Here is a 21,620-nt window from a genome sequence, read left to right as displayed (position 1 = left end):
TAACAGTGGGCTCAAATACATTAGAGATGTGAGGAGGGTGCATGACGGGACAAGGTTCAGATCTGTTGTCCGTACAGTTGCAAAAAGAAGCAGATTTACTGGCAATAGTAAAATCTTAAAGAATTTCGTTCCTTTAAGAATGTATATTTGGGTGGGGCTCTGGTGCTGTCATTTATATCAAGCTGTGCTGCTAGCCTAAAGATCAGGCATCTCCAGTGGTTCAAATCCACCCAGCTGCTCCATGGTAGAAAGATGAGCATTCTCCTCTCATTAACATTTATAGCTTCAGATCCCAGCAGAGGGCAGCAGAGAATTGAAATCAATTTAATGTCAGTGAATGAATGAGAGATAATGTAGAGATTATTGACTTTTACCTAGTTCTACAATCAATACCCATAGAAGACGCAGTTAAGAAACTAAACAGTATATTGCTTTGGGTAAATCTGCTGCAAATGGCCTCTCTAAAGTGCTAGCAAGCATGGATGCCACTTTAAAGAATAAGGTGCACCAGAGCCAAGCCCTGATATTTTCAACTGCTTCATATTCATGTTGGACAACAAATAAGGAAAACCGAAGAATCGATGTCTTTGAACTGTCACATTGTGGGGAAAGTGTTGAATATATCATGGACTGTAAAAAGAACAAGTAAGTCAGTCTTGGGAGAAGTCCAACCAGAGTAATCTTTTGAAGCAAGATAGTAAGGCTTTGTCTCATATATATATGCATTATCAGGAAGAATCGGTTCCTGGAAAAGGGCATCATGCTTGGAAAAGTAGAGGATCAGCAAAAGAGAGGAAAATCCTCAGTGAGACACAGTGGCACCATGACTGCAGCAGTGCGCTTAACCAGCAGGAGTTGTGATGATGGTGCATGATCCACCAGGGTTTCCTTTTGTTACATTAGAGAGCTATGAGTTGGAGTCAACTTGACAGCACCTAACCACAATGTGGACTTTGTTTTTATTTAATAAGCAATACAATGAGCTCTGGTTGGCCTAGTGGCAAGAAGCTGGGCTACAATCCCAAGGCATGTGTTCGAGGCCTTTATCTGCTCTGCAGGAAAAGGATAGTTTTAACTCTAATTCCTTCCATGCAATTAACTGCCTCTGAAAACCCACCAGAGAGGGTCAGCTATGGGTCTGTTCTGACTCGATGGTACACAACAGGCAATACGGTGCTTACTGTGTATCAGGTGTCCTTCAAAGTGGTCCTTTGTGAAATTACTCACTTAATCTTTACTATGATAAGCAACTAAATGTAATTCTACTCATTGTAGAAATGAAAAAATGAGGCACAGGAAATATGTATAAATTGCTAAAATCACATTCACAGCTAGAAAGTGAATGAGTCAAAAATTGAACCCAGGAAGCCTGACTTCAGATACTATTGACTTAACCCCTGGAGCTCATCTTCATTTGCCTGTTCATTCAACATTTAGTAAGTATCAGCTACCCTGAGTACCACATTCCCTCATATGTATAAGGCATAGAAAGAGGAAAAAGATGAAATCATTGGAAATTACTGTCATAGTGAATAAAAGATTCCAATTTAAAAATAATAAAGAATTAGAGAACTTTGGCAGGTTTATCTGCGTGACTCTAATTCAAACAAACAATAGTCAGGTCCCTAAGGTGAACAAAAGCAGTGGAGAGGTACACCATCCAGAGAACAAGCAGCCATTCAAGAGCAAATGGGCAGCATTTGTCCAAGGAATGTCCAGAAGGCAGAAAAGGTTAGGAAAGGAGGAGGAATGGAAGCAGGAAACAGCAGGAAGACTTGGGGATGAGTGCTGTGATACTGTGGGGATTTCAGTCAATGACATGAAACAAATTGTGGATAAACTGTTGAGCGGAAAAGTGATTCTCCTAATTTACAAGAAAAAGTTAGAAAAACATGATATGTAAATAAAGAGAAGGATCTTCGTCAGAAGCAATACAGAGGACCTAAGGGGAATTACGTCGTAACTAGTCAATAGCCAGAATGATCCTTATAAAATTAAACTGGATCAAATTCAGAATAAAATGCAGTCATTTTCATGGCTACAAACCCCTACACAATCTTGCCTCTGCTTCTTTTTATTTACATATGTTTGCTTACAAAATCCGTACACATTTTGTTTTACACTATTCTTCATTCACATTGTGTTTCATACAATTATTCTCATGGATTATGTTTTATAAAATTAATCACCATTAAACCTGGCCCATCTCTTCACCTGATCCTTGTCTTTTCACCCAGCTCCTTCCCATTTCCTTCCATTATCTCTCTCCACCCACCAAACTGTGGTTTTGCCCTCACCCATACTCAGCCGTCCCTACCTTGAGTTCCCATACACGTTTTACTAGTTGTCCTTCTATTTTTACAACAATGGTATTCTACAGTATTTGTCCTTATAAGACTGTGTTAGTTCACTCTGCATAATGCTCTCCAGCCTCTCCCAAGTTACATGGTATTTTTTTCTAAATTATTGCTCCTGAGTGCTGCATAGTATTCCATTGTGTGAATGTACCATAATTTCCCAATTCATTCGGTTGTGGTTAGACACTTGGGCTGTTTCCATGTTCTTGCAGTGGTGAATAGTGCTGCTATGAACCTTGGTGGACAAGTCTCCATTTGGGTCTCAGTTCTAAGGTCCCTGGGGTATATTCCTAGAAGTGGAATAGCTGGGTCATACAGAGTAAAGTTCAACATTGCCTCTGCTCCCACCTCTTGTCCCCTACCTCTCCCTCATGCCCTGAGCTTCAGCCACTGGTCTTTCTGCCCTGTGTATTATGCATCAGGTCTTCCCCCTTTGGACTGCTCCTCCAGGCAGGCAGCCTTCTTCACACAGGATGCTGCCTGGCACTCTTCTCTTTCACCTTCAGGCCTCGGTTCTCCGTGAGCTTCCTCTGCCTCATCAACACACAGCTCCCATGACTAGCTCTGCTCATGGATGCTCTCTCACACTGCTTTATTTTATATATGTTTATAGGAGACTTTTCACTACCTGAAGTTTGTCTGTTTTATATATATATGAATGAAAAGCCAGTATGAATTGTAAACTCTGAGTAAATAAAAGGGCTTCTTGTCAACCTTCCTCTCTATAAATTCCATCATAGCAGAATAGGTTCTCTGTTGAATGACTGAATGTGTGAACTGCTTTAAGACAGGAAGGAAGGTGTCCCTGAGGTTGACAGTTGACTGTTGCACTGTAAGGAAGGGTTGGCCAGCAGACAGGAGAGAGGACAGGCAGCCCCAGCAAAGAAGCATGTGAGGCAGGCAGCCGGGCAGCCCTGCTACAGTCACTTTGCTCTCTTTTCTACATTCAGGCGCGTCGGGGACTCTGACTACAGTGATGGGGAAGAGGACTTCTACTACACAGAGATCAAGCTCAACACTGACTCGGTGGCAGATGGACTGGGCAGCCCAGCCCCAGCGTCCCCCTCGCAGTCCTTGGCTTCGCCTCCTATCTTCCCCATCCCGGATTCAAGCCGAGCGGAAACTCCTTGTGCCAAAACGGAGACTAAACTGATGACGCCCCTGAGCCGCTCTGCTCCCACCACCCTCTACCTCGTGCACACCGACCATGCTTACCAGGTAACTGGCAGGGGACTGGGGACTTATGACCTTGACTAAAAGCAGTAACTTCTCACCTGTGTCCGTGGAGGTTAACTCAGCCACGACAGCCAACCAGCAGCTGAATCTGTTTCCTTTCTCCCCACTTAACCCAGCATCTTGCTCAGATAGGACCCAGTGAGTTTTCACAGACTCCCCAGTGCTAACTCCAAGGTCTGATCCCAGAGTCCCACTCTTTAGTGCGAACTAAAAGTCTCATCCCTTAAAGGTTGCTGGACAGTTAAAATTCTATATTGGAAAGCCCTCAGAATTATGCCTGGCATTCTTTTTACAATATCCGTGTTCACACAACAAAAGAATCACCCTGAACTCCAAATTGGGGGCTTCATAGCCTGCATTCTAAATGGGTAATTAAAGTTCCCTGATTAGAGTGGTAAATTTCCAAGTATGTCCTCATTTATCAGGTAACAACCTGAGAATACATTGTTGTTGTTTCTGTTATAAGCTGTCCTGATCGTTAAGCATCAACTCTAATGCTTAAATGACCCTTCTGACAGAGCAGAACTGCCGTGAAGGGTTTCCTAGACAGTCATTCCTCTTTACAGAAGCAGCTCTTCTCTCCTACAGAATGGCTAGTCCATTTGAATTGCACACCTTCTGATTATATCAGCCAAACATACAGTAACTCAACTCATTGCCATCAAGCCACATCCAACACACAGCACCCTCCACTGAGTTTCTTAATAGGAGGACACTTCTTATCTTTCTCCCATGGAGCAGGTGGTGGGGTCAAACCACTGGAGACACAGGGCATTTTGGTTTGCAGTGTAACATAGCAGATTACATCACTAACCCTTTTTCAAACTTATGTTAGAAATGTAAAGTCCCACGTCCCGCTCAGCCCTTCTAGGTCAGTAGAAATTCAGTGATTGGTCCCACCTCTGGCTTATAGCAGATCCCAGATGAGCTAGATGCTCTCAGACCCAGGAACTCCTGACAGACACTAGTGAGGAATCCTGAAATACAGAGTGTACAGTTAAAGCTCCTTTTCCCTAGCATTTGTTAATTCTTCAAATGTTAATTTGTTTTAATAAACTCTCAGCACATTCTAATTTCAAGAAAACAGCTTATCCATCACTCATAGTCACCTTATGCAACCTTTTGAAGTCTCTTTTACATAATTATAATTATGTTCCTCTTTCCTTATTTTATAAAAACTTCCCATATAACTGAATGCATTGAACACTATTAAACTGAAACATTGTCATTATCTTGGGCATTCTTTTATTATGCTGTACCTAGTCTGTTTTTCTATCCCTCTAGCTGGTTTTTTTTTCTTCAGTTTTCAGGAGAGTCAGAAGATACAATATGAGCATTTTATGGCTTTTGTTATGAATTATCAGAGTACTTTACAATGATGCTAATTACAGACCACTCTCAGGAGTAAATATATTTGTAATTAGAAAAACTAAATTTCTGTAGAAGGAAAAAGTCAGTAATGAATTTAGCTAACTTAAACCTAGGAAAAATGGAATAAAATTTGTGGATGCAATAAATATTATTCCTGCCCTTGACTGAGGGCGTCCTGGTGGCATAGTCTGTAGGAGGTTGCACTGCTAACACAAAGTCTCCAAGGGACACAGATGGACAGGCAATCATAGCCTCAGAAACTTGCTGGAGGTTCAGCTGTGAGTCAGTATTGATTCAATGGTAATGAACATGTAGTCTTGAATGACTGCCTAGTAATGGAATTGCTAATACGCAGAGCAAGGAACTTTGGTGACTAAGTGGTAAGAAGCTGCACTGCAATCCCAAAGGTATGTGGTTCGAATCCACCAACTGTTCCAAGGGAGAAGAATGAGCAGTCTCTTCCTGTGTGATTTACTGCCTCTGACTCCTGCTAGAGGGTCAGCAGTGAGCCAGTTCTGAATCGACAGCAAACAACAATATACATAATGGTAGAGTTTTTGTATGTATTGTCCAACCAACTTTAATTCACCACCCGCAACCACTATATTTAAAGTATTTCTTTCCCAATTTCTGAGTAAGAAATAACATCTCACAGGTGTCCTAAAATAGGTATATGCACATACTATAATAAAAATTATCTTCAGAATCAACAGTGAAAGATAATCTCCTTCTGTAACTTACATAGACTGCTTCAGCACATAAAAAGTTGATTTCTAGATAATTTTTTACTCTCTTTAACCCGTACTGCTAGGGAGCTCTGGTAAGGGGCTGTACTGCTGACCCAAAGGCATGCAGTTCGAATCTACCAACTAACTGCTCCATGGGAAAAAGATGGGCAGTCTCCTCCCATACAGTTTCTAGCTTCTGAAAGCCCACTGGAGGGTCAGCTCTGACTCGGGAACATAACAAAAACGTTAAGCAATTAGGGCCCTAGGTAGTGCAAGTGGTGTGTACTCCGCTTTTAACTGGAAGGGTGCAGGTTCAGATCTCTCCAGAGGCACTATGGAATTAAAAACGGATCAACTTCCATAAGATTGCAGCCATTGACAGCTACGTGGAGAGCAGTAATATGGAAGTGACTCACAGCAATGGGTAGCTGGGGAATTAAGCTCAGCTTTTAAATACAGCAAAGGCTGTTTCTGAGACCCAACTTGGGTAACGTAGGAAGCTCTGATGGTGTGGTCTGTAGGGAGTGGCACTGCTAAACTCAAGGTAGTACGCCTGATGATTAGGGTGCACCTGCGGCTTCATGGGAACAGGATGGGCAGTGTCCTCCCATGTAGTTTAAGGCCTCTGAAGACCTGCTGGAGAATCAGCTATGAGTCACTTCTAACTCCACAGCAATGATGTGACTTTGGTAATTGGAAAATGGGAGTCCCCAGGTGGTTCTAAGATCAGTGCTCTTGGTTGCTAAATGAAAGGTGGTAAGTTCCAGTCCCTACACCTAAACAGTCCCCTGACAAAATCAGCCACAGGGAAGCCTGTGCCAAGCAGTTCTCTGACAAACATGGGGTCACCACAAAGCAGGATAAATGCCACCACAGCTAATGACAGTGGCTTTGGTGGTGGCAACTTGAAATTCTGATGAAAACTGTTCTCTCTTAACATCTTTCAATGTTTTCTATTAACAGGCCACGCCCCCGGTGACCATCCCGGGGTCGGCCAAGTTCACTCCCAATGGGAGCAGCTTCAGCATCTCCTGGCAGTCCCCTCCGGTCACCTTCACCGGCATCCCAGTGAGTAAATGTTTGAAACAGCCAGAAACCTGGTCAGAGCCAAGCAGAAATTTAGAGTACAAGTTGTAGAAATAAGCAAGGAAAGGGCCCAAGCTGGGATGCCAGAAGTAATCCGTTTCTTTAGTGATATCTGTAAACTCAAAGCAAGTTCCAGCCCCAACTCTCCATAAAAGTTGTTTTGACTGATATTTTAGAAAATTAGAATCCAGTTTCCACTGCCAAGAAACAACTTTTTAAAAAACTACCTAGGTTGGTTTTGTTTTTTTAAAAAAAAAAAAATATATGTTTGTGGTCTATTTATATATTACCATAATATTTTCTAAGCTGAACTCAGACCTTGTACAAAAAGATGGTGTTATCATTATAAATAACTATGTTAAATGCATTTAGAGACAGGAGTGGCATCCACCTCCTAAATAACATGCTTCTGGAAACTCTATGAAGTTTGATAAATATCAATAGTTGTTGAGGGGCTTTAGACCTTTTGTTCATAGGATCGCTATGAGTAGTGCTCAACTAAAAGGCAATTAACAATACAACAATGTGTTAAATGCCTAGCTTTAAAATTAGTGTTTTGTGGATATGTCACTTTTAAGATTAAAAAAAAATAAATTGAACCATTTTCCCCCAAAGCATGAATAATCCATGTTGATGAATAATTTGAAAATAAGTAGTACTAAAATGCACAAGCAAATTTAAGTAGTCTATAAGAAGAATATGAATTACCATATAAAATGTTTGCTGTCTAATAAATTGCCATGAATTTCCTTCATTCCCAGTGATTCGTTTAAAAATGTAGTGGGTCTTTTATAGCTTATCACAGACACACCCATAAGTCCCCACACCGGCAATGCTCTGGTGGGGTGTGGGGTGTGAGGACTGGTAAGGTTCAGAAAGTGGCTTAGGATAACACACACAACCTTATTTCCTGCTCTCCACTGCTAACAAAAGCTGCTTATTGTCAGCGCTGGCAACTCCCAAAGGTTTCCAGCAAAGACTAAGGCCTCCTAGAGAGCTGATGAAAATGAAAGTGGCTGAATCAATTCTGCTGTGCACTGTCAATGAATATTTATTAAATTCCACTGAGGAATAGCCAACAATAAAAAGTGCCCGCTGGCAGCAATTTGGGACATAGTGGCTTCCAGAAAATATTCCTGGAATTCGATTTTTTTTAAACAAGCCTGTAGCTCTGGAGTTAATTATGCAAGTGGCCTGTTTGGTCAAGTAGAGATAAGTAATAGTAGCTCTGGAAAAGCTGGAATGTTCTGAGCAGGCTTGTTAGTAAATATTAGACAAGAATAGACGGGGTGCATAGATATTAGGTTTGCTAATAGCAAGAATGTGGCATTACTGTTGCACGTGTCAGAGGCCAGCAGTCTGTCCATTGGCTGACATTTTGTTGGGTTTTTGGTTTGGGGATAGTTTTTTTTTTTAGTAGTTGTGCAGAGATTCAGAGTGGCTCTCAGTCACATGTCTAAGACAATCTTCTGTGTTAACCTAGAATAACAACTGAGATTCAGGATTGCAGAGACCTGCTACACTGAATCTGTTCATTCCTGTCTTTGACTTGGGTAGGATTTTCAAGAGCATAAGCCATGAATGCTCATTTGGTGAGCTCTGGTGGCCTAGTGGTCAGGAGCTGCCCTACCAACCCTGAGGTAGGTGATCTGGCTCCACAAGCTGCTCGCCCTGTGGAAGAAAGATGGTCTGTCTCCTCCCGTGTGATTTAGAGCTCCTAAAAACACAGAGGGTCAGCTCGCAGTTGATTCTGACTCAGCTGCAGTGAGTGAATGGTGTAGCACGTACGGTGTGTAGATGGATCAGCCCAGTTCAGACATCTTTTCAGATCACCTTTATAACAAGATTTTTTTTTTCCTCCCTTTACTTTTCAATTAAAATCATTACTTTCTAATGTTTCGAAGAATCGCTCTGAATTTTTTTTTACTACTTGGCTGTCCTATATAGGGAACTCTAGTGGCATAGTCTTTAGCAAGTTGTGGTAGTGACTCAAAGGCGGGAGAAGGATGGGCAATGTCCAGCCTCCAAAACCCAGCTGGAGCGTCAGCTGTGCATCAGTTCTGACTCAACAGCAATGAGCGAGTGATGTCATCTAATGTTTCTGGATCTCTTACATGGTAAGATCCTGGGGGTAGGGGTGAAACGAAAACTCCATTTGAACTGTGCTCCTTGGGGTTTTCTATGACAGATTGCCAGGCCTTTCTTCTGAGATGCCTCAGTCAGTCAGTCATTGCTGGGGAATCAGAACTGATTCATAGCTGAGTCTCCAGCAGGTTTTCAGAGACTATAAATGGCATGGGAGGAGACTGCCCATCTTTTCTCCCTCAGAGGAGCTGGTAGTTTCAAACGCCTTGGCAGCACAAATCCTTACCACCAGGCCATCAGAGCTCCCTGAGACATCGCTAGGTGGACTTACACTCTTGTTGTTGTTATTGTTAGCAGCCAAGCACGTTAACCATTTGCTGTAGCCCAACTGAAGAGTTCCTAGATTCTAAACTAGTAAGGGGGCTTTCAGACAGAAGCTTGGGGTGCTGGGGAGAGCCTGGGACAAAATTATATCAGTGATGGCTCCAACTGTATCCAAACTTTTTTTTAAAAAAGTTTCAACTTGATAAAATGCTTCTTTTTAAAAAAACCAAACCAACAACTGAAAGCTCGCTACTCTTTGTTATTCCGAAGGGCATGCATGCTTTGAGATCAGTCAGTTAGGCTTCCTTCTCTCCCCACCGCATCTTTGAGACGTGGCATTGAAGAAGAGGTATTTTTGTACACTTCCTAGAGAGTGCAAATCATCTTGTGAGAAAGCCAAAGGACTGTCAGATTTTATTTATGCATTTTCCTATGCTAGATTTCCTGAACTCTGGACTCTTAATAAGTTCCCTGGGTAAAACCTCTACCCAAAGGTGTATAACTGAAGAGACATATCTGCATATTTACAAATGTAACTCCAAGCTCCAGACTTTTCTAGCCTAAGGCTGTGGAGAATAGAGCAGGGAGGCTTGCTAATTAGAGCTTTCAGAGAACTGTGTTTTGGGTTTTGAGGGTTCCCCCCCCCCAATGACCTGCTTTTTCTTCCAATTATCTCCATTCCTTTCTCTGTCTTTTCATGACCAGCAGCTAAGAGCTCTTGGTCCCCAAGCAAGAAAGTAGGAGCTAGTCAAGGTATTATTCCAGAGGCTTCAGGCTGTCAGGAGAATCCCTCACCTTGAAATAGGTGCTTACATGTTATAACAGCTTAGATGGTTTGGGTTTGTGGGGTTTTTTTAAATTAATAATTTATTTTACTTTGTTGCTATTGTTGAAAATAAACCTAGAAAAGCATATGTGAATGCAGCAGTTCCTCCATGTACAACTTGGGGACACTGATTATATTCCTCAATTGTGTGACCATACTCACCATCCTTGTATAAGTTATTCCTTACCCACTGACACAGCTTATGGTCCCCTGAGTGTCCTGTGCAACCTTTCATGTTTCTGTTATCTTTTGGACAATTTAGGTTTGTTTTAACATCTTGAAGGGCAGTTCAAAATATTTATGAGGCTAAAATCAAGAGAGGGCTTATTGTTTGTGTTTCCATTTTTATTTAAGAATGATACAAATTGTAGAGAAATTTCTCTAATGTAATGATAGATAGAAAGGGACATTTGTATTTCTGCTCTGGTGTGAGTCTGATGCAAGTGTGAGTGCTGGCATTTATGACCCGTGGCCTCAAGCTAGTCATGTGCCCTTTCTGATAATACTACCTCGTAGAGTGCCTTGTGGTACTCAGATTAAATGATCTGGTGCCATTAAGCACTGTGCCTGGCACAGGGCTACCATTATGAAACACTGTCACTTTTAACATGCCTCCTTATTATAATTTGCACTCCCTCTTTCTCTCTCTGTCTCTCTATCTCTTTCCATCTCTCTCTCCCTCTCACTGTCTCTCTCTCTGTTTCTCTCTGTGTCTTCGTCTCTCTCTCCATCTCTCTGTGTGTATCTCTATCTCTCTGTGTGCATCTCTCTCTGTCTGTCTCATTCTCTCTGTTTCTCTCCATCTCTCTGTTGTCTGTGTGTGTGTGTGTCCATCTGTCTCTCTCATACTCTCACTTGCTCAATGCCATTCTGTCATAGCCTACTCATAGCCGATCCTCTAGCAGGTTCTCAAGGCTGTAAATTGCACAAGAGTGTCCAACTTCTTCCTCAGAACTGCAGTCCTCAGCTAATGCCTTCTAACTGTCAGTGAGATGTCCCCTTTGTGTTAGCAATGCACTGCTCTACGGACTATGCCACCACAGCTTCCTTACTACAATACAATAATATTGATAATCAGCTCATTTAACACAGTGTACTCAGCCCCTAGGAGGGCTTAGCCATGATTGCAGTTATGCTTCAGAGTTCTCTTTGGAACTCTTTTGTGACTGTACCCAATCAGACAAACTATGAGCATGCAGCTCTAATACCGTCATGTGAGAATTTTCTATACATATCTTTAGGGAGCTCTGGTAGCCTAGTGGTAAGGAGTTGCGCTGCTAACCCGAAAACACAGAGATGCAAATCCCCAGCTGCTCTGCAGAAGAAGATGGACAGACTCCACCTTTGCAATTTACTGCCTGTCAAAACCTGCTGGAGGGACACCTATGGGTCATTTCTGACTCAACAGTATATACCAAGATATAAATATGTTGTTTTGTTGTTGTTAGGTGCTGTCAAGTCAAGTACAACTCATAAACAAAAGATCCAAAACCTGTTCTATAACTATCATTGCTTCTCTAATGTTCATAGAGTTTCCAGTGTTGTTTAGGAAGTGGATGCCAATCCTGCTTCCACGGCTGTCTTAATCTGGGAGCTCCACCAAACACTGTCCACCATGGGTAACCATTATGACATTTGGCACACCAGTTGCACAGCATTCAACATCATAGAAACTCCAAGTTATCTCAGTACAGCAAACTGACAGACCAGTGCAGTACCACTGAGAAGAATGTTCTTCCCAAACACAATTAACACAAGGCCCAAGGGCCCAACCAGCTTTAAAATACAAAGTCCCACCCACCAGGTCCTGATTGACTTTAATAAGAAGCTTCCCACCCACAGCTGATTGTTAGCTAAATCCAGTAAATCTAGGTGACCAATCAGCTCACACACAATTGTGAATGAAATTAAAAAGACAACCAAATAGTTTAAGCCACACTTTCAGCTAAAACAAGATCCAACTGCTTCACACATAAGCCTCTAAACTGGAACATACAAATATAACTACATATGTATTGCTGTTCAAGTTTATATTTACTTTATACAGCTTAGAAATGGTAAAGGGTGGATTTCTTTAAAAAAAAACAACCAAACCCTGAAATGTGGAGAACACTGATAAAGATAGTGAAAGTGGTACTTTATGGGGCCTTACTTAGGGATCTCTGCTGTATGGCTCTAATTTTATTTTTTTTTATTTTTTACTATATCGGCATTCTTCTTATGTTTCTGTGCATTCTGTGTTCACTTTTAAATTTTTGGTACAATTCATATTAACATATTTTGGGTCACCCACAGTGACTGTAGACACACGAAGCACACACTTGGCTGCTGTTATTCATCCTGCACAGAACCAGGTGCATTGTGGATTGGGCTGCAGATGCTGCCCTGGGATGGAGCTGCATATCTATCCACATAACGTGCATTGCTGAGCTCCAAAGCTTTCATTTAAAAAAAGGAAAACTTCAGGGTAATAATTACTTTTCCTGGCCCTCATTCCACTAAAAAAAAAAGACTAATGTTCAAGGTAATCCATACTGACAGCAACAGTGGGTTACAATAGCATTGTGAGAGAGAGAGAGTGAATATGTGTGTTTGGGAAAATACCACCAATGAACTTCCTTTACAGAGATAGAATACAAAGTACTAGTTCCTGCCCATTTATATCTTAGGAATGCTCGCATGACAGTTCACTAATAAAGCTATTTCTATGTTGGCTTCTAGGAGACTCTTTTGTAGATATAGGTGTAAATGTTTATGAATATATTCTTCTATTTATGGCAATATAGGATAATTATGTAATACAACATTTTGTTATAAAGAATAAGTTTTTTGCAACATGGATAATCTCAAGGACTGGCAAGATAGTGTTATGAGACCAGGTAGTGGAAATGTCTGTTAAAGAGGAACTGCCTGTAAATCTTGTTTCCATGTACTTTCCAGGTCTCACCAACACACAACAACCTGCTGGGTGCAGGAGAACAAAGACAGCACACTCACACGGTCCTGTCCTCTCCACCCAGAGGAACCATCAGCCTAAGGTATGACCACTTGAGACACTCTACACTTCATCTCAAGGAACTTAATGAAAACAGGAAGAACGGCAAAGAATAGAGAAATGAAAAATACAATCATAAAATTCATAAAATGTTCCCAGAGTCACTGATATACCCTTTCTTTTAAGTTTCCCCTTGATTCCTTAAGAGAGAGAGTGTGTGTGTGTGTGTGTGTGTGTGTGTGTGTGTGTGTGTGTGTTTGAAGGGGTAATAGGATAGAGGGTCAGCATAGGAGAGGAAGACCCTGGAGGAGATGGACTGATGCAGTGACTGTGGCAGTGGGAGCAGGTGTGTAGAGACGGTGAGGTTGGCTAAGGATAGAGCGAGATTCAGAACTGTTGTTCATAAGGTCGCTATGAGAAGTAGTCATAGTTGACTCTCAGTGGCACATAATAGCAACAACAACAGTTGTTACTCGGTGCCATTGAGTCAGCTGTGATTCACAGGGTAAGAACAGTAGATCAGAGCCTGTCCTGCACCGTCCCCACTCTCCCTTCCAACCTCAAGCCCAATGTTGCAGTCACTGTCAGTCCATCAGGTTGAGGATCCTTTTTGCTGACCCTTTACTTTTCTCCACATGATGTCTTTTTCCAAAGACATTGTTTTTCCAAAGACATTCAGACTTCACAAAGCGCCAAGTTGCCATTTTTTTAGTAGTAATATATTTTTGTGATAAAACAGATGTAATTAAACATTTATTTCAAGCATTTTCACATGTATCATTCAGTGACATTAGTTAGCTGCACTGTGTTGTAGAACCATTACCACTACTTGTTGCTCAGTATTTTCCTTATCCTTAACACGTTGCCGCACACTTTTAATTGATGACCATGCTTAGAAACACATTTTTTTACCATCATTTGCGGCAATGTGTTAACAGACTTTCAGTACCTGTTCAACCCTGCATCTGCTGGTAGCCACTAATAAGCTTTAAACCCAAACTCATTGCTGTGGTGTCAGAACTAACTCATAGATAACCCGCCAGTGGGTTTTCAGAGGCTGAAAATCGCACAGGAGAAGAATACCACGACTGGTGAATTCAAACCACCTGCCTTTAGGTTGGCAGTACAACTCCTTACCCACTGGGCCAACAGCCCTATTTACTTGTCTATCCCTCAAGTTTCATATAAGTGAAATCATGCACCATTTGTTCTTTGGAGTCATGCAGCACAGTGTTTTCCAGGTTTGTCCACCTCATCTCTCTCATTGTCATCAAGGTAAAATCAGCTCTGGTTGATGTTCCATTGGGTTTCTGAGGCTGTAAATTGCATGGAAAGAGATTGCCATCTGTCTCCCTCAGAGTCACGGGTAGATTCAAACCACCAAAGAGGCATATTCCCTGGGTTAGGCACCACCGTAGCTCCCTCATATATGTCTCATAGCATGTAACGAATCTTCATTTATCTTCATGGCTCAATAATAGCCATATACACATTTACATATATACACCTATCACATATTCTATTTATCCATTTACCTGCTGATAGACCCTTGGGTTGTTTCTATCTCTTGGCTATTATGAATAGCAGCTGCAGTTAACGTAGGTGTACACATATGTGTTTGAGTTCCTACTTCCAAGTCTTTTGAGTGTATAGGAGCAGAATTGCTGCTGTATATTTAACTCTATGTTTAACTCTTAAGGAACCCCTAAGCTATGTTCCACAGGAGCTGTACCATCTTACATTCCTACCATCAAGGAATGAGGATTCCTGCAGTAAGTTTTCTTGCAGAATAAACTTAACAATTCATTTACTGTGAAGTGTTATGATTTACAGTAAGTTTTCTTACAAAATAGGTAATAGTATTTCTTGAGCATGGTAAAAGCCACGTGGCACTAACTTCTATTTTAAATGGACTACAAAATACAGCGTTAGTGAAGTTCAAAGAGAACTTCTTTAGACGTCCATTGTGGCCTGATCTATAGGAGGTTTTACTGCTAATCCAAAGGCCACCACTTTCCTGCAGTTTGAATTCACCAGTGGCTATCCGAAAGATGCACAATCTCTTCCCATGTGATTTACAGCCTCAGAAACCCAGTAGAGGATCAGATATGAGTCAGTTCCAACTTAACCTCAGTGAGTTGAATCTGCAGAACCCTAGAAATTTGAGAAACTCAAGAAGAAGCATCTAGTGATCTCTACAAGCATTTAATCTTACTTAATTGTTTGCTTCATGTTTATGAAAATGGCCAAGTGAGCATGTCCACTGATGGAAAAGTAGAAGCTTAAGTGTTATGCCCTGGAAACAGCCTCACCATGTTCAAGTCTGTACCTAGAGAGAATGTCCATTACATACCCTGACTTTCCCCGCCCCCTGCTTTTTCAAGGGACTTTTGAGCCTTGAGCAGAGTGCCCACTGAATTCCTGTCCCGGTCTGTCTTTCAGAAAGCCCAGAGGAGAGGGCAAAAAGTGCCGGAAGGTATACGGCATGGAGAACCGGGATATGTGGTGCACGGCCTGCCGCTGGAAGAAAGCCTGCCAGAGGTTCATCGACTGAGACGCCGGCAGCCACCCCTGTCCTCTCTAGCCACTGCAGGCGCTGAAAAGTGCTTTCCTCTCCTAACAAAATGCACTTGAAGCCCAGGAAAAAGCACTTCCGGGTCCAGGAACGTTGGTGGAATTACAGCAGGAAACAAAAAAACAGTCACCACACTCACGCTGTGACTGAGAATCCAGCCAGAGCAGCTGTATCCTTATTTCCTTTAAAAAAAAAAAAAAAAGCAAAAAGCCAACATTTTTTTGCTGTGTATCAGAGACTTAACTATGAACTTCTGTAGCAATTGAACACACAAAGCCCTTTTTTTGCCTAGTAAGGAGGCGAATTTTGATAAGCTTTCTGAATAATGCCGTTTCCAACCTTTTTTGACACAAGAAAAAATAAGTAAGCTACATGTTATTCAGTAGCATCTGTACAAAGAACAATGCCAACTTTCCTTGTGAATAGGTATTTTCCTGTTTGGGGTTTGACTTCTCGGAGCAGTTCACATCATGATGTGTTGCGGGAACATGCAGCACTCCAGGTATCTTTTCTATGTTTATGTTTCTGGTTTTGTTCAAGAATGGCCCCCAAATGGACCATGGTAGTGCTGTTAGCGTGCAGGGCCCAGAATGACATCAGTTGGAATTCACCAGCAGACTTCAGCCTCCAGCTGAGTTCACAAGTCCGGCTGTCACTGTTGGAAATCATGGAGTTGCCCTTGGATTTGGAAGAAGTACTCCCCTAAGAGGCAACCGATTGATTGTCTGCCTGCCTCCACTCTCTCCAGCGTCTGTAACCTCTGGGTAAGCCTCAATGCTTCTTTCAGGGACGTGCTGCAGCTCGGATGGACGCCACTGCTGTGTCGGTCCAGCTGGCGCCAGGTTAATGGGTCCTTTCTCCACAACTCTGCCACTGACTGATTTTAGAAATGGGCCTGAACTCCAAACTGCCCCCAGCTGGTTTGCTTTCAGTAGCAGAGCACAGCCTCCGTCCACATCCCCCAGCTGTTCAGAAAGTCACATTAGGTCAGCAAACCAACTTCCATTCTGAGTGCACTTTTACTAGGTTTCATGCTTTAGCATGCCTGGCAGGTGGGTTGATGAATATAAACATTATATGGATAGAGGGTTGAGCCAAACCTTTATTTTCTTATGAAATATTGGAGCTGTTTATTGAGGATTAGCTCAGACGGGGACATACAAAACACCAAAAGGAAAATGCTTGCTGGTATAGGAATCTATTTAGTAAGGTTAGGGCTACTATGGGGTTCCATTTATCGGCCATTCAAGACTAGCATGTGTGTTCAGTCAATAGGTTGTTTGGCTGGTGGGTTTTCAGCGGCAGTGAAGGGGGAATGGGGCAGTAGTCCACAAGCCTGATAGATAAATGGGCTTATTCTCTAACTACTCCTTGCTTAATTACCCTACTAAAGAGTTATTCCTCCTATACCTATGCAAAGCAGTAAGAGCACCTTATGGGATGCACTGTGTAGGGACTGGGGACGTGGGATCAGCCATAGGAATGTTAGATGCACTTGCACAGAGGAAAGGTTACTATATGTCTAGAGATTGTGCATAACGCCTTTTATTTAAGAGCGGAAAGAATTCATCGTAAGAGTTATCCTTTTTTAATATAAAGTCCTATAGTGCAACATCCAGTTTGTACATTCATATCTTTCAGCAATTTTCTTTTTTAAGCTTGCCTATGACTCTTTTTATTATTATTATTATTATTCCTTAGAAAAGCTCCTATATTCTTTCTTCAATTATTTTTTAAAGCCACTTACTTCTAGAGAAACAGAAAAAGAGCTCCCTCTTATTTTGCATCATGATTACCGGTCAGTAATGGCCACTGTACCAGCTGGTGACAGATGTTTCGCATGTAGGAGATCAGCCGGAAAAGGACTTTTTTTTCCTTCTTCTTCAAATACAGAAATGTATTTGCTTCCTCTCAGCCAGGATGTCCTGTCTCTTCTCATGCTGTCCTGTCATCTCCCTGCAGTCACCTGCTGCTGTGACCTGATGCGGCTGGCCTGGTCAAGGAGGCCCGAGCTGTGGGTGAATTGCCTCGTGGCCACCTGTTTGAGCTAGTTCACCACATGCTTACATGATGGGCAGGGTGAAATCAGAGAAGAGGCTTATCTCCTTCAGCAAATATCCCTGGCCCTGAGTCTTGGATTGAATCACTAGTCAATGTGAAGGGATGAAAGGCCAAATCCATCTCCAGCTTCCCAGAACTTGGGCACAGAGAGGGAAATAGCTCTTGGGGAGGAGTGTCTCATGGACAGTCCCCAGGGCTCTCACTACCAGGGTGGCGCCCATAAGAGGTTTGGGTTCAGGCGTGTCTGGGCTTCTTCACACGTGTCTGGGTGTAAGCAGAAGCACAAAGCTGAATGCAGCTTGCTCTTGCTACACTCCTCTGAAGTGTCATAAGGGTGCTAAGGTGGCTTTGTGGATAAAGAATTGTGGGGTCAGCCCAATAGCAGGAGGTTCAGATAAACCAGCTTCTTTACAGGAGAAAGATGGATAGTCTCCTTTCTGAAAACCCACTGAAGGATCAGCGTTGAACGAGTTCCAACTCAGTGGCACACAATGGCAGCAAAGCATCATCCCTGCTCTACTGCATCGCCCACTTGCACACAGCTCCTTTCTGGTGACCAGCAAGGCAGATAAAAACGGCTCAGCCTAGAGCTCTGTGTACTCTCATCTCTAGCTCCCAGCTGCAGACAGTGGCTGACCCCCACTACCGTCCTGGACAGCAACACCTATTCCCTGTTCCATGACATGTAATAACTAAACTTGGCATGGCTGACCTTGGAAAAAAGGAACCAACCTTCTTCTAACCATCCAGAGAGCTATGAATTGCAATATACAGCCACTGATTTTAAAAGTGAAAATTTTAAGAGTTATTTTGTTATATCAAGGAACCAAACAAAGTGCCAAATTAAGCCAGATGTCCACTTTATACCATCTCTGTGGACCAAGTCCCTCTTGTGTTTTCCTTTGTCAGGGAGAGGAAGGGAAGGGAAGGGAGGGGTGGGGAGGGCCCTGCGAGCTGGCACATAACAGGACCTCCAGACCACTGTGGACCCAGAGGCCTGTTCTATGCAGATGAAGCAGTAATAACAATGGATTCTGGTTTCAAAGGCTTTCCAAATGAGGCATGCTATAGCTTTCTGGGTGTTTTGTCTTCTCTTTTGATAGCTTTCCCCTCAGATGACATTTTCTCATCTCTTTCCAAAGAAGGCATTTCTAATAACAGGGAATTCTCCAGATATCTACAAAGCAATGACTGTCCATCTGACAGTGGTTTGAAACCTTGGTTCTTCCCACTCAGTTGCATTGCACCCTGTTGTTTGGAGGCACTTGACGAAAACGCCCAGGTAGCAGATGGATTAGGGAACAGAAAGGAGACGAGGCATGTAGGCACCTTGTCTTCGTTCAGCGCTGCCAATCACCTGCAAGAAAGGAGTGAGGTGCCTGGAACCTCTGACGAAACTGTCACATCCTGTCTCTGGGAGAATCTGCCAGAAGCAGAGACCGCGCTACCTTCAGCCAAGTGGTCAGGGTGCAGGTCTGGCCACACAGGTCCTGTTACACACAGACTCCTGCCTTCCACTTCACTTGCTGGAAACATTCACCCTTGTGTTTGGCAGCAACCAGTGTCAAGAAGGTGGCAGAGGGTTCTGACCAAGACTTCAAGTGCTCAGCTATGAAGTGCCTGCCAGCAGCCTCCAGGAACTCCGGGGTGCCATTTAGAAGAGAAGCCAGGCCCCATCCTAGCCACAGATGCAGATGATAGTTTTCTATAGAGAATGGTGCATGTTAAGTTCTCTGGCTTTCCAATAAGTTTTCAAAGAGATAGTGACATATGTAATGCAGAAGTTTCTCAAACGGCAATGCCCTCCATCAACTGTCGAGACTATTAGAGTTTCTGTCTGCTCTCCTCCGTGTAACCCTGAACCACACTTTTGAAAGCAGCCCATGTGTCCAAGTCGACACTGCTGCATCCATTTCCCCCCCTCCCCACCTCACCGGACTTAAACTACAAATTAAAAGAGCAGTAGTGCCCACCTGATAGGAAATATACAAGAGTTGTGTGTATATAGTAGAGAATGCCTTGAAAATAGTAGCAAAATACTGTAAATAATACTCATTTCCTCAGGGAAAATCAAAGGGTATGTGAAAAAAATAGATTGGAGGATCCTAAGACTAGGAGGAATTTTATTATCTTTAGAATCTTTTCTAGGCCACACTTTTCTTCAATGAACCTGATAGGATTGCAACACAAATTTACATGAACTGGACAGTATCAGCTTTTCTGAGGTGTGGGGGTGAGTGCCCTATTAAAAAAAAAGTATTTCGAAGGTGATCAGAGGGCTGATGTTGGAGCCACAAGCACAGTCCCTGGCAGACATTCACAGACTCCTGGAAGGCTTTTTTTTTCTTTTCCTTTCTACAATCACCTGGTTAGATGATGGTCTATTAGCTAAAAGCAGAGTTCTTGTAGATCAAAGCTGTTGAAGATCTGCCTTTTGCTTTCAAAGCATGTTAAGGAGCAAACTCCCATGGACTCTTGTGGACAAGGTGCTGCTTTTTTTCTCATAACCTTGCAGAATGCCTGTGAACCACGTCTGCTGTGGCCTGGGCCTGTGTGAAAGCCGAGGAGAAGGTGAACACGCAGAGATGCGTCGCTATCACAGGATGCAGGAAGATGCACATCGTTTCAGAGACTGTGCCGGGCACTCAAGACAACTGGAAATTTCATTTCTCTACAAAAATAACGACCAGCAGCACCCACCCTCCCCAATTCCTCATACTTGTGGGGACCTCTCCCTGCGGGAACTGCCTCATCATAGCTTTTTTACAGTGTAACTAGTGAAAGCATAGATCAGTGAATAAAATAAAATTAGCACTTTTAGGTAGCCATTGTATCACTGAACAACGCACATCAACAGAGCAAAAAAGTAGAAAAATCTATTGAAGATTGACGGGTTTACTTATTGTGACTTTAGAGAGCCCAACTCCAAGGATATAAACATGCTTTAAAAGATCTGTCATAGGACCAGGAATGATAATGGGAAGTTGACTTCCGCTCCTCCTTTGTAAATAGTCCCTTGTTTTGAAGACAATCTCATGTTTTATAACTTTCTGTTGTGGGTCTGAGAATCAAAATGATAATCTGTTCTGTCAAAACGTAATCTTAAGTATAATAATAATAATAAGTTAATTCTTCAGACAAAAGGTAAAATGAAAAGGGAAAAAAAATACCTACTGCTTACACTTCTACAATTCTAAAGAGACATGGCACTTTTATAATGAACATTAGTACTTCTCAAGTTACCAGAACTGGAAATATTTTACAAGATGCAGTGTTTTGTAATCACAAAGAACATGAACATTTTGTGGGGGGTGGGGGGGGAATGACCTTGATTTTATACATTGTAGTTTATTTTGTAAAATGCAGTATTTTACCAGACAGGAAGTGTTTATATTACAAACTATTCCTGCTAGCTAAACAAAGGGCTATGCCACTTTTAAATCAGTATTTGACACATATCTTTTCAATTAACCCTCTGCAGGTAAGGTGGAAAGGCTGATCTGCCAGAAAGTTTATTAGGAGAAGATCCCTGAGAGCAGCTAGCTATTCCTTCTGTCATTACCAGTGTATTTTGAAAAGGATTATAGCGGCAAAAATAAGATGCTTTTAGGATCATCATCTGTATCTTAAATCTTAGAAACTTAACAGATATGCTTAAGATGCAGAGTACCCTTGCAAATGCACGAGTGTGAAATGATGGATTCTAGTGGTCACAAAGACATGTTCACTGTGATACCTACCAGAACCATCAACCTACATTTAATGAGCAAGTTATTGGCTGGTAGAAGTTTCTAAAATTGTAGTATATGGGCCTAAAGATAGAAATGTAGATAATAAGAAGCATTTTAAATCATTTTTTCTTCAGCATTAATTAAATGACTTATTTCCTTGTCAAAACAAATGCTTCATTTTCACTAGGAAGACGTACTCACAGGCACACAAAATTGTGATTAGAAAGTGACTGCCCAAAAAATCA

At 42.2% G+C, this 21,620-nt stretch overlaps 1 protein-coding gene across 1 annotated transcript in view; it reads left to right on the top strand.

Moving 5' to 3' along the window:
- Nucleotides 1-15,562, top strand: part of ZNF704 (zinc finger protein 704) — a 225,224-nt gene extending 209,662 nt beyond the window's left edge. The window contains exons 5-8 of the mRNA XM_006880490.1: nucleotides 3,308-3,575; nucleotides 6,656-6,760; nucleotides 12,954-13,051; nucleotides 15,451-15,562. Coding sequence (XP_006880552.1) covers nucleotides 3,308-3,575; nucleotides 6,656-6,760; nucleotides 12,954-13,051; nucleotides 15,451-15,562 — 583 coding nt within the window. The remainder of the gene's footprint in view (nucleotides 1-3,307; nucleotides 3,576-6,655; nucleotides 6,761-12,953; nucleotides 13,052-15,450) is intronic.
- Nucleotides 15,563-21,620: the final 6,058 nt, after the last annotated feature.

The sequence above is a fragment of the Elephantulus edwardii genome, unplaced genomic scaffold (assembly GCF_000299155.1).
Source record: "Elephantulus edwardii isolate Elephantulus edwardi_28Jun2011 unplaced genomic scaffold, EleEdw1.0 scaffold00008, whole genome shotgun sequence".
NCBI lineage: Eukaryota > Metazoa > Chordata > Mammalia > Macroscelidea > Macroscelididae > Elephantulus > Elephantulus edwardii.
This window is presented reverse-complemented; position numbering and strand designations above follow the sequence as displayed.